Source organism: Diabrotica virgifera, chromosome 3, assembly GCF_917563875.1.
Source record: "Diabrotica virgifera virgifera chromosome 3, PGI_DIABVI_V3a".
NCBI classification, from domain to species: domain Eukaryota; kingdom Metazoa; phylum Arthropoda; class Insecta; order Coleoptera; family Chrysomelidae; genus Diabrotica; species Diabrotica virgifera.
In genome coordinates, this window is record NC_065445.1 from 111,282,443 (window position 1) to 111,295,861 (window position 13,419).

Consider the following 13,419-nt stretch of genomic DNA (forward strand, 5'->3'; position numbering starts at 1 on the left):
AACTGACATCACTTTTCCTTACAATGTCAAAAAACTTTTGTCTTTGGGTCCAAAATTTTGCCTATTTCCTAGCGCTAAAGATTTCAAAATGTCTTCTCTTCTCTCAGATATTGAATTTCTAATTTCTGGTCTAGAACTCCAGGAGAAGGACATCATGAGATCTCAAAGCACTAATGTTATCACTAACTTTCTACACAAAACAAGTAAAGAAGGGCATTTTTTGAACAATATATACAATGAGTGCAAACAATTTTTAAAATCACATCCGGAAATTTACATTGTTAGGAGTGACAAGGGAAATGTAACAGTGGCAATGTATAAGAATGATTACATTGAAAAAAGTAATAGTTTATTGAATGACAAAAAAAGTTACATCGAACTAAGGAATAGTCCGGTGTGCACCCTCCAACAAAAGGCGAACAAGCTGGTTTCGGATTTAGCTTCTTCCAAATCCATAACAACAGAAGCTGCAAAATCCTTGAAAATCTATAATGCAGTTGCACCCAGGTTTTATACACTTCCTAAAGTTCACAAACCCACTATTTCAATGAGGCCTATTGTCTCTTCAATTGATGCTCCCAATAGTAAACTTGCTAAACACCTCACAGATATTCTCACAATTTCCTACAACGAATCCAATGAATTCTATATTAGAGATTCCTTCACGTTTAGTAACTTCATCAACAATGTTAAAGTTCCGAATAATTATATATTGATTAGTTTAGATGTTGTGTCACTGTTTACAAACTTACCACTAGATGCTATCCTTAACAGCATCAAAAACAACTGGAACAGCATTTCTCTGCATACCAAGATCAGTTTAGAGGATTTCATAAGAATCTTAACATTCATATTTGACTCCAACATCTTTTTGTTCAATGGTAATTTTTTTAAACAAATCTTTGGCACTCCAATGGGTAGCAAAATATCCCCCATCCTATGTAACTTTGTTTTGGATGAACTTATAACAACTTGTAAAGAAAAGATACCGTTTCACATACCTTTTATTAAGCGATATGTAGATGATTTGATTTTGTCGGTCCCTGAAAACAAAGTATCTGATGTTTTAAACACCTTCAATGCCCAATGTGAACACCTAAAGTTTACAGTTGAGAGGGAGGCTGATAATATGATTCCTTTTTTGGACATGCTTATTCATCGTGGCAGTGATGGCATTCTGAGGACGGAGTGGTATCGTAAGCCTTGTTTTAGTAACCGTTTCATAAATTTTCATTCTCAACATCCATCTAGGATGAAAACAAACTTGGTTTTGGCCTTAAAAAGTAGGGTTACAAACTTGTCGCACATTGATTTCAGGGACAAGGGACTAAAAAAGTTGAGATCTATACTACTAGAGAACTCATATCCCATAGGGCTTTTAAATAAACTCATTTTCGGTTCTCCTTTTCCTTCTCAATTTTCTGGTAAACAAAATTTTCATAATAATGAGGTCCGACAATTGACATTGACAGACAGCGACAACACATCAGTAATACCATCTAAAATAACTTTTGGTTCCTTGCCCTACATTCCAGTTCTGACACCTAAGCTAATTAACATTTTCAGAAATGTTAATGGCTTAAAAATTTCAACTAGGAACGTGAAAACGGTATCTAAGTTATACTCAAAAACAAAGGATCCCTTCACAAGACAAGAGTCTTCGAATGTTGTTTATTCCATACCGTGTTCCAATTGTAACAACGTATACATCGGGGAAACATCTCGCAATTTCCACAGTAGGGTGATCTCACATCGTAGTGATATAAAAACCAATAAAATAAATGCATGTGCACTTACAGAACATGCATTAACTTTGAAACATGAGTTTAATTTCGAAGATTCATGTATTTTGGCCAAAGAAACAAACCATTCAAAACGTGTTTTCTTGGAAATGTGTTTGATAAAATCCAGTAAGTCTTGCATAAATAAAAAGTCTGACATAGATAAACTGAGCAATATTTATTGTTACTTACTGGAAAAACATCAAAAATAAAATAAATATTTCTTATACATATGCACTACACAATACATCTGTGTGCATAACAGGTTGCATACCATTAAGACAGATTTAAAAATAAAAATTACCCAGTATGGGCCTATTGGTTTTTTGAAAATAAATACAATATTAAAAACACCTAATTACATTTTAATCTGACTGTTTTTTCTTTCTGTTCTCTATGTATCAGAGTTAAAACACACCATCAAAAGATGTCATAGAATAAATATAAAAATTTACCATCCTTACCAAATTTTAGAATGTATTTTGTCCATTATTTTCTGTATTCTATGTTTGTGTTAGTATTGTTGAGGGTCATAAAGCTTTTAAATAATCTCAACGACTAGTAAGTTGAACTGACGAATTGTGATATTTTATAAAAATTTACATATTTCTTTTTTCTATATTACAGAGTCTTGAAAAAGGAATAAAACCATTCCGAAAGCTAGACAAAAAGTCAAAAGAGTGTTTCTTTAACATCCTGGCCAACCTTCTGACTGCAACCCTAATAAACTAGTTGTTTGTATATATATATATATATATATATATATATATATATATATATATATATATATATATATATATATATATATAAAAATGGGGTTGAGGTTTATTGGGTATACAGCTGAATAAAACCAAGTGGTACTCTGTTTAACAAATCGTTATATTTCGCTGATTTTCATCAGCATCATCAGACGAAAGCTACAATATTTAAAAAATGGTACAATGTTATAATATGATCTTTTTTTAACAATTTTTATCTTACCTAATTGAGGTTAACGGTATTAAGATATTAAGATGACATCGAGATACTGCAATTTTGATATAAAATGGATGAAATTTTGTTGATAGTGATATATTAGGATTGATTTAAATTATTTTTATATTGACAAGAAGGAAAATTTTTTTGATTTGAAGTTGATTGAATGTCAATAAGGTGAAGTACTAGATATACTAAATATTGAATGTTATTGAGTGTTTTATGTGAGAAATAAGTTAGGTATAAATCGTTAATAATATTGAAAATCATATAAAATCTAATAATGAAAATCAGCGAAATATAACGATTTGTTAAACAGAATACCACTTGGTTTTATTCAGCTGTATACCCAATAAACCTCAACCCCATTTTTATCTACCAGGTCAGCTGTTATTTTAAAGAAAATATTATTTTCTTTATTTTTGAGAATGGGAAAATTTATATGGGAATGTTATTGAGTGTTTTATGTGAGAAATAAGTTAGGTATAAATCGTTAATAATATTGAAAATCATATAAAATCTAATAATGAAAATCAGCGAAATATAACGATTTGTTAAACAGAATACCACTTGGTTTTATTCAGCTGTATACCCAATAAACCTCAACCCCATTTTTATCTACCAGGTCAGCTGTTATTTTAAAGAAAATATATATATATATATATATATATATATATATATATATATATATATATATATATATATATATATACAGGGTGGTTCACCTTATTCGCCTCGGTCTCTGTACGGAAAACCACTTGATATTTTAAAAAAATTTCTTCACAGAAATATACAGGGCCTTTAATACTACAACCTAAAAATAATGTGAATTATACAGGGTGTTCCAAAAAAGAGTGATATATCAAAGTTATATTTTTTCTTATGGAATGCCCTATATCTGATGACATTATTGAATTGACCTTAAAAAATAAGCTATACTTTCATAAGGGTTCCCTATACCTAAATACAGGGTGTTTTGATTTATTTCGATATTTATAAAAATGTAAGGTTTTAGAAAAAAATAAATATCTACCAATCTAAGAAGCAGTAACAAATTCTTTCTTGGATCTTAATAAAAGACCATTTAGCATACTTAAACAGATGCTTATTGTAACAAAATTTCTTACAGGGTGGTCAAAATATGAGATTGTTCTATTAACAAATTCAAGCTGTAATAACTTACTTATTTTAAACGGAACACCCTATATCTTACTAGTCTATCGCGTAGAAAATTTACTTAGTTTTCAATTTGTACTAGGGTTTCCTATACCTATCTTTTTACAGGGCGGTCAAAATATTAGATTGTTCTATTAACAAATTCAAGCTGTAATAACTTACTTATTTTAAATAGAACACCCTGTATCTTACTAGTCTATCGAGTAGAAAATTTACTTAGCTTTCAATTCTTATTAGGGTTTCCTATACCTATCTCCCTTCATTTTTTAAATATTTAAAGATTTCCTAATTTGTAAGCTTTAAAAATTAGAATTACATAAGTACCTATGTCGTGTTTATGTACAACACATCACCAACACCGGCAATATACTTAGACAAGATACTGTCACTAATGAAATTTTCAGTGTTATCATGTAGTCACACAGAGTGTTGTATTATTTTAGTTGATTTTGGCCTGCATGTGAAATTGAATAATACGTTTATTTTAAACTGCATACCGTATATTAGATGCCGTATTCTGGAAGATATTTAAATTATATTTCATTCCGTATAAGTATTTTCCATATCTTGACCCAACGGTTATTAAGTAAATTTAAGAACGCCACTTTTTGTTTGAATCTTTAAATCGCAATTACAAACAATTAAATGCAATGGCTACTTTGACGAAAACGAGCCTATTGTACAAAAATATGTAAAAATGGGTATTTACAGAATAACATGGGAATTTATATCTACAGAATAACATGTGTATTGAGAATGTTAACATGGAATTGAAGAGATTTTAAATATCTTCCATTATAAAGAATAGAATATCGAGTATGTCATTTAAAATAAGAACACTCTGTGTGATTAAATGATAAAAATGTGAATTTTATTAATGAAACTATCTTGACTAAGATATTTAAGTATATTGCCGGTGTTGCTGATGTGTTGTACATAACCACGACATAGGTACTTAATTCTAATTTTTAAAGCTTACAAATTAGGAAATCTTTAAATATTTAAAAAATGAAGCTAGATAGGTATAGGAAACCCTAATAAGAATTGAAAGCTAAGTAAAGTTTCTACTCGATAGACTAGTAAGATACAGGGTGTTCCATTTAAAATAAGTAAGTTATTACAGCTTGAATTTGTTAATAGAACAATCTAATATTTTGACCACCCTGTAAAAAAATAGGTATAGGAAACCCTAGTACAAATTGAAAGCTAAGTAAATTTTCTACGCGATAGACTAGTAAGATACAGGGTGTTGCATTTAAAATAAGTAAGTTATTACAGCTTGAATTTGTTAATAGAACAATCTCATATTTTGACCACCCTGTAAGAAATTTTGTTGCAATAAGCATCTGTTTAAGTATGCTAAATAGTCTATTATTAAGATCCAAGAAAGAATTTGTTACTGCTTCTTAGATCCGTAGATATTTATTTTTTTCTAAAACCTTACATTTTTATAAAAATCGAAATAAATCAAAACACCCTGTATTTAGTTATAGGGAACCCTTATGAAAGTATAGATTATTTTTTAAGGTCAATTCAATAATGTCGTCAGATATAGGGCATTCCATAAGAAAAAATATAACTTTGATATACCACTCTTTTTTGGAACACCCTGTATAATTAACATTATTTTTAGGTTGTAGTATTAAAGGCCCTGTATATTTCTGTGAAGAAATTTTTTTAAAATATCAAGTGGTTTTCTGTACAGAGACCGAGGCGAATAAGATGAACCACCCTGTATATATCAATCGGTTTTAAAACGTCTTGCGACGTTGTCCGATGCCTAATTTCCATGACACTCTATCATCCCATTGGCCCTCTCTAAGATCTCTTGCGCTCATCGCCTTCGTTACTCCCTCTCTCCAAGATTTCTTGGGTCTTCCTCTCTTTCTACGGTTTGGTGGTACCCATTGCATAATTATTTTAGGGAGTCTTGAGTTATCCATCCTCTGGACGTGTCCGTACCATATCAGCTGTTTTCTTTCTATGTCTGTTGTTAGAGAGCCGTCAACCCCCATTCGCTGTCTTATCTCATCATTACGTATTCTCTCTCTGCGTGACACTCCTACTGATCTTCTAAAAGCGTCCATTTCTACTGCCTCCATTTTTCTTCTGTTGTTTTCGGTTATCCGCCAAGTTTCTGCTCCGTACAATAGACTGCTTTTAATAGGAGATTCGTAGATATTGTGTTTTCTTCTTTTTCCCATTTCATGATTCCACAGTACGCTGTTTAGACAACCTATTGTTTTTCTGGATTGTGTTATAAGAAAAGAGATATTGGGATAATTATTCAAAAAACAAAACGTTAGTGATACCTTCAGGTTAATATAAAAGGAGTATGAAACAAAATCAGCCCTCCAATTTTTCCACAGAATTTTTTAAAGTTAGGAGAAAAATCAACGCTTCCATTCATCCCCGTATAATGCCAATTAAGCAAAAAATTTTTGTTACCGGAATAATAGCAAACGACGTCAATACATGTACCTACATACAAACTCATGCAAGAATCTTGAAAATCGGAGAAATAATAAAGTTATATAGATTGTCAAACTTAATCAAAAATTTTGGGGGGCGGAATTTTGTGCCGGTGAGTGTATAATATAAATTTGTTTCAATTCTTAAATATAACATAAAGCATTCAAAAATCTGAGGCAAATGGACTAGTTTCCATGCCAAACACAGTACCATTTTAGATGATTTACCCTTTTTTCAGTGCGTCATAGATTATCGAATTTTCTCTACTAACGCATTACAGTTGGAAGTTACAAAAAAAAACGTACCTCTGTGATTATTATAAATTGAACTTAGAAAATTATGTATTCCTTGACGGAAACGACGGAAATATTAAAACGACTTATACTTAAAGATGTATAATTGGTTGGCGATTACAATACTCTAAAATAACCAATCACTGATGCGAATAATTTGACACAAAATTAATTGATTGTGATCGTATTTTCAAAATCATATGGTAAAATGACAATTGTAATTTCTAGGTTCGTATTTTTCAGCGACGTAAATATAAATATTTTATGTCATTGGTATATTCGGACATTGTATGAATAATAGTCTGGCAAATATTGTATAAATATTGATGTTAATATAAAATTAAATATTCTGACAACCGTCAGTGTCAGATTTAACTAAGATGTAATGATTTGCAACATTCTTAAAATCTTATATGACGTCAAAATTAATGACGCACTGAAAAAAGGGTTTGGGATTATCTATATTCTATTCTATATCATCAAATCGAATGAAACGATCACATTTGAATATGATGAGAACAGGAAAAATATTTATGGGTAAAATAACGAGCAATAAGATAAGAAACGTGCAGAATAGACAACACAAATGAGTGTGTTCAAGATGGAAAGAAAAGAGCAGACACGTAATAGAATGCAAAAAGTAGAATAGTCAGAATAGCCCAAGCTAAATCATCAATACTCCTAGAATAATTTGGAATGCCATGGAAAAACAGATAACATGCCTAAATAGAAGAAGAAGAAAGATTAAAAGTATCTAAATTATATATTTTGAAATATCCTTGCTGAATATTTATTATTTGTACAGATTTATTCTTACCTGATTACCTCCTTGCTTATGACAAGGATATAAACCGGCTGGTTTATGCAAATCTGCACGTCTAGCAGCTGAATCCAAACATGTTTTACCACCGACACCTAAGTTTCTTATCTGAAAATGAAAAGTGCATTAAAAGTTACTTATCCGGACAATTTTTATGGTATTTTTGAAGTTATACTTCTTTACGATCGAGAGTGAAATTTTATAATTTCCTGGCGCATGCGCACACAGACAGTATGTAGTTCGTTGCTAATCTTTCAAGATAGGTGTATATCAGCGCAAATAAGTCATTAAAGGAATATATTAGTGTTTTTAGTAAATGTATTTATTATAATTTTTGTGTCTTTGAATTTGTCTTCCTCAGGAGTAAGATAATAAAATATCTAGGTATAACATTTTTATACTTCACTTGATCTATTTGTCACCGTGTTGTGTAATTATATCCGACACGTCATTTACGAGGGGCTCGATAGCTTGGTTAGTAGAGCATTGGACCAGAGATCGAGAGGTCCAGGGTTCCAATCCCGGATGATTCATATTTTTTTAATTTTTGGTTGTCTTAATAAAATTTTTTTGAAAGTGGTGTAGGTAAGAAAATTAGTTTAATATTTAAATAAAATACAACTAACTTGTTAAGAGGAAACAGTAGCGATCAACAGGTAGCAAAAACGCGTTCCAAGATTGCGGCTGTAATTTTGAATATTTTTTCGAGATATTTGGCACACTTATTCGTAATATAATAAAGAATGGCGGCCCAATTTGAAAAATATATTAATATGTGGAAATTACTCTGTAATTAAATACAATATTAAAAAACGAACCTGTACCGCCATTAAGAAGAACAAAAAAATACACTTTCTTCAAATAAACTTTTTTATCCGATGCCTAGATTTTGTGTCATTTTGGAACTACTAATGAAATAAAAAATTTTAGTAGTTCCAAAATGACACAAAATCTAGGCATCGGATAAAAAAGTTTATTTGAAGAAAGTGTATTTTTTTGTTCTTCTTAATGGCGGTACAGGCTCGTTTTTTTAATATTGTATTTAATTACAGAGTAATTTCCACATATTAATATATTTTTCAAATTGGGCTCTGTACCGCCATTCTTTATTATATTACGAATACGTGTGCCAAATATCTATTCAAAATTACAGCCGCAATTTTGGAACGCGTTTTCGCTACCTCTTGATCGCTACTGTTTCCTCTTAAGTATATTATTTATTTCGTTGAAATTATATAATAGAAGTATAACTTCTTACGTGCGTACAAAGTACACACACATTCTTTTTCTTATAAAGGGAACGAACGAGTTAAACCTCTCTCTGTAAGTAACAATTATATTATAGTGAAGTTCTCATTTAATGTTTTCATCATCATTCTGGCTTTTATAAACCTGGATGGGTCTTAGCCTCCTAGAATTTATCTCCAGTCCTTCCTCCACCTAGCCAGTATTCCCATATTTTCATCGATATTATCAAAAAAGCTTGTTCTGGGCCTTCCTCTTGTTATCTGGCCAATGGGTCTCTATCCAGGAGCATTTTTCTAACTGGGTCAGTTTGTTAACCACTTCAGACGTCATGTGTTAAAGGAGATATCTGGTTCCTGGTATATTCTATAAAGTTCGAAGTTGTATCGTCTTTCCTTACTCCATGGAGTCCATACGTCCACAATGCATTGTGATTCACCGCTCCATATATTCGCCTTAGTACTTTTCTTTCGAAATATCGTGACATGTCTTCATAACTTTTTGTTAGCCCAGGTCCTTGAACCATATATCAAGACTGGGCGTATTATTGCTTTGTAGTTTTACCTTTATATTTCTCGATATAATTGAGGTTTTAAAGGTGGAAAGGTCAAAGGGCGAAAGAACTAGGTGAAGGTTACAAATTGTGGTATGCAGGGAGTAGTAACACTAGAAATGGAGTTGGTATAATTGCTGATAGTGAAATGAAAGATCAACGTAGTGGAAGTTGTAAGAACGAGTGATAGAATGATGTCAGTGAAATTTGTAATTGATAGTGTGTGTGTGTGTGTGTGTGTGTGTGTGTGTGTGTGTGTGTGTGTGTGTGTGTGTGTGTGTGTGTGTGTGTGTGTGTGTGTGTGTGTGTGTGTGTGTGTGTGTGTGTGTGTGTGTGTGTGTGTGTGTGTGTGTGTGTGTGTGTGTGTGTGTGTGTGTGTGTGTGTGTGTGTGTGTGTGTGTGTGTGTGTGTGTGTGTGTGTGTGTGTGTGTGTGTGTGTGTGTGTGTGTGTGTGTGTGTGTGTGTGTGTGTGTGTGTGTGTGTGTGTGTGTGTGTGTGTGTGTGTGTGTGTGTGTGTGTGTGTGTGTGTGTGTGTGTGTGTGTGTGTGTGTGTGTGTGTGTGTGTGTGTGTGTGTGTGTGTGTGTGTGTGTGTGTGTGTGTGTGTGTGTGTGTGTGTGTGTGTGTGTGTGTGTGTGTGTGTGTGTGTGTGTGTGTGTGTGTGTGTGTGTGTGTGTGTGTGTGTGTGTGTGTGTGTGTGTGTGTGTGTGTGTGTGTGTGTGTGTGTGTGTGTGTGTGTGTGTGTGTGTGTGTGTGTGTGTGTGTGTGTGTGTGTGTGTGTGTGTGTGTGTGTGTGTGTGTGTGTGTGTGTGTGTGTGTGTGTGTGTGTGTGTGTGTGTGTGTGTGTGTGTGTGTGTGTGTGTGTGTGTGTGTGTGTGTGTGTGTGTGTGTGTGTGTGTGTGTGTGTGTGTGTGTGTGTGTGTGTGTGTGTGTGTGTGTGTGTGTGTGTGTGTGTGTGTGTGTGTGTGTGTGTGTGTGTGTGTGTGTGTGTGTGTGTGTGTGTGTGTGTGTGTGTGTGTGTGTGTGTGTGTGTGTGTGTGTGTGTGTGTGTGTGTGTGTGTGTGTGTGTGTGTGTGTGTGTGTGTGTGTGTGTGTGTGTGTGTGTGTGTGTGTGTGTGTGTGTGTGTGTGTGTGTGTGTGTGTGTGTGTGTGTGTGTGTGTGTGTGTGTGTGTGTGTGTGTGTGTGTGTGTGTGTGTGTGTGTGTGTGTGTGTGTGTGTGTGTGTGTGTGTGTGTGTGTGTGTGTGTGTGTGTGTGTGTGTGTGTGTGTGTGTGTGTGTGTGTGTGTGTGTGTGTGTGTGTGTGTGTGTGTGTGTGTGTGTGTGTGTGTGTGTGTGTGTGTGTGTGTGTGTGTGTGTGTGTGTGTGTGTGTGTGTGTGTGTGTGTGTGTGTGTGTGTGTGTGTGTGTGTGTGTGTGTGTGTGTGTGTGTGTGTGTGTGTGTGTGTGTGTGTGTGTGTGTGTGTGTGTGTGTGTGTGTGTGTGTGTGTGTGTGTGTGTGTGTGTGTGTGTGTGTGTGTGTGTGTGTGTGTGTGTGTGTGTGTGTGTGTGTGTGTGTGTGTGTGTGTGTGTGTGTGTGTGTGTGTGTGTGTGTGTGTGTGTGTGTGTGTGTGTGTGTGTGTGTGTGTGTGTGTGTGTGTGTGTGTGTGTGTGTGTGTGTGTGTGTGTGTGTGTGTGTGTGTGTGTGTGTGTGTGTGTGTGTGTGTGTGTGTGTGTGTGTGTGTGTGTGTGTGTGTGTGTGTGTGTGTGTGTGTGTGTGTGTGTGTGTGTGTGTGTGTGTGTGTGTGTGTGTGTGTGTGTGTGTGTGTGTGTGTGTGTGTGTGTGTGTGTGTGTGTGTGTGTGTGTGTGTGTGTGTGTGTGTGTGTGTGTGTGTGTGTGTGTGTGTGTGTGTGTGTGTGTGTGTGTGTGTGTGTGTGTGTGTGTGTGTGTGTGTGTGTGTGTGTGTGTGTGTGTGTGTGTGTGTGTGTGTGTGTGTGTGTGTGTGTGTGTGTGTGTGTGTGTGTGTGTGTGTGTGTGTGTGTGTGTGTGTGTGTGTGGTGTGTGTGTGTGTGTGTGTGTGTGTGTGTGTGTGTGTGTGTGTGTGTGTGTGTGTGTGTGTGTGTGTGTGTGTGTGTGTGTGTGTGTGTGTGTGTGTGTGTGTGTGTGTGTGTGTGTGTGTGTGTGTGTGTGTGTGTGTGTGTGTGTGTGTGTGTGTGTGTGTGTGTGTGTGTGTGTGTGTGTGTGTGTGTGTGTGTGTGTGTGTGTGTGTGTGTGTGTGTGTGTGTGTGTGTGTGTGTGTGTGTGTGTGTGTGTGTGTGTGTGTGTGTGTGTGTGTGTGTGTGTGTGTGTGTGTGTGTGTGTGTGTGTGTGTGTGTGTGTGGGTGTGGGTGTGTGTGTGTGTGTATGCTCCTCAAATAGGTCTGGGTGAGAATGAAAGAAGAGCTTTCTATGACCAATTAGGAGACGTCCTGAGTGATATTCCGTCAGAGGAGAAAGTTATAATAGGAGGTGATTTTAATGCACATGTGGGCCAAGCCAAGGCAGGATACGAAGCAATACATGGGGGATTAGGCTTTGGAACTAGAAATGAAGCTGGAGATGACATGCTTGAATTAGTAACAGCATTGGATATGGCGATTGTTAACACATTCTTTAAAAAGAGAGAAACTCAACTTATTACCTACAAAAGTGGACAACATCAATCCCAAATAGACTACTTCATGATAAGGAAAGAAGACATACGTGAATGCAAGGACTGCAAGGTAATAGTTAGTGAGACAGTAAGCCAACAACATAAGCTGCTTGTTCTGGACATCGAAGTAAAAAGCGAAACTAAACAAAAATATCGGAGAGGACCACAAAAAATCAAGTGGTGGATGCTAAAAGATGAGAAAGAAGGTCAATTCAGGAGAAGAATAGTAGAAAAATATGTTGGAACATGAAAGGAAGCCCTAATACAATTTGGAGAAAAATGGCCAGTAGTATTAGAGAGACTGCTATTGAAATACTTGGGAAAACGTCAGGAAAAAAGTTTGAGAATAAAGAAACTTGGTGGTGGTCAAACGAAGTACAAGGAAAAATAAAAGAGAAGAGAACAGTATATAAAAAGTGGCAAGAAACCAGATCCGACACAGATCATCAAAACTATATGGTGGCGAAAATAGCAGTAGCAAAAGTCAAAGCAGAAGCGTATTCAATTCTATACGATCAACTTAATACCAGGGAAGGCGAAACGAAGATATATAAAATAGCCAAACAGAGAACAAAGAAAGCAAAAGATTTTAATCAGATTAGATGTATCCGAGATGAAAATAATAAAATACTAGTTCACGAAAGGGATGTCAAAAAGAGATGGAGAAAGTACTTTGACAGCTTATTAAATGAAGAATTTGACAGACAGCCTGTAGAGTCAACGGAGACAGTAGCAACAATGGTCACCAAAATAACAAACGAGGAAGTGGCTCAAGCGCTTCAAAAAATAAAGAAAGGAAAAGCGGTAGGACCAGATGATATTCCTGGGGAAGTATGGAGAGCATTGGGAGAGACAGGAACAAGGTCGCTAGCAGGCCTATTTAATGGAATTATGGAAGTTGGACAAATGCCAGACGAATGGAGAAGCAGTATACTGGTACCTGTTTACAAAAACAAGGGAGATATACAACAATGTACAAACTAAAGGGCTATACAACGGCTTAGCCACACCATGAAAATATGGGAAAGAGTAATTGATAGACGGATACGTGAAGAGACCGAAATATCCGAGAATCAATTTGGCTTTATGCAGGGCAGATGAACAACAGATGCAATTTTCATTGTAAGGCAACTAATGGAAAAATACAGGAATAAAGAGACCAACGCTCATATGGTATTCATTGATCTTGAGAAAGCATATGATAGAGTTCCTCGAGAGATTCTGTGGTGGGCACTAAATAAGAAAGGAGTCCCTGGTGAATATGTAAAGATTGTGAGGGATATGTATGAGGGAGTAACGGCTAGTGTTAGGACAGGTGTGGGAGAGACTGATAAATTTCATGTGAAAGTAGGATTGCACCAAGGCTCTGTGCTTAGTCCGTATTTATTATCATTAGTTTTGGACGAGATAACAGCGAAACTACAGGGTAACATTCCA

The 13,419-nt window shown here is 35.1% G+C and overlaps 1 protein-coding gene across 5 annotated transcripts in view; it reads right to left on the bottom strand.

Annotated features, from left to right (window-relative positions):
• LOC114332128 (putative polypeptide N-acetylgalactosaminyltransferase 9) overlaps positions 1 to 13,419 on the bottom strand; it is a 602,804-nt gene that overhangs the window by 8,821 nt on the left and 580,564 nt on the right. For all 5 annotated transcript variants that reach the window (XM_050646835.1, XM_050646836.1, XM_050646837.1 and 2 more), the window contains one exon: positions 7,515 to 7,625. In XM_050646835.1, the coding sequence (XP_050502792.1) occupies positions 7,515 to 7,625 (111 nt within the window). The remainder of the gene's footprint in view (positions 1 to 7,514; positions 7,626 to 13,419) is intronic.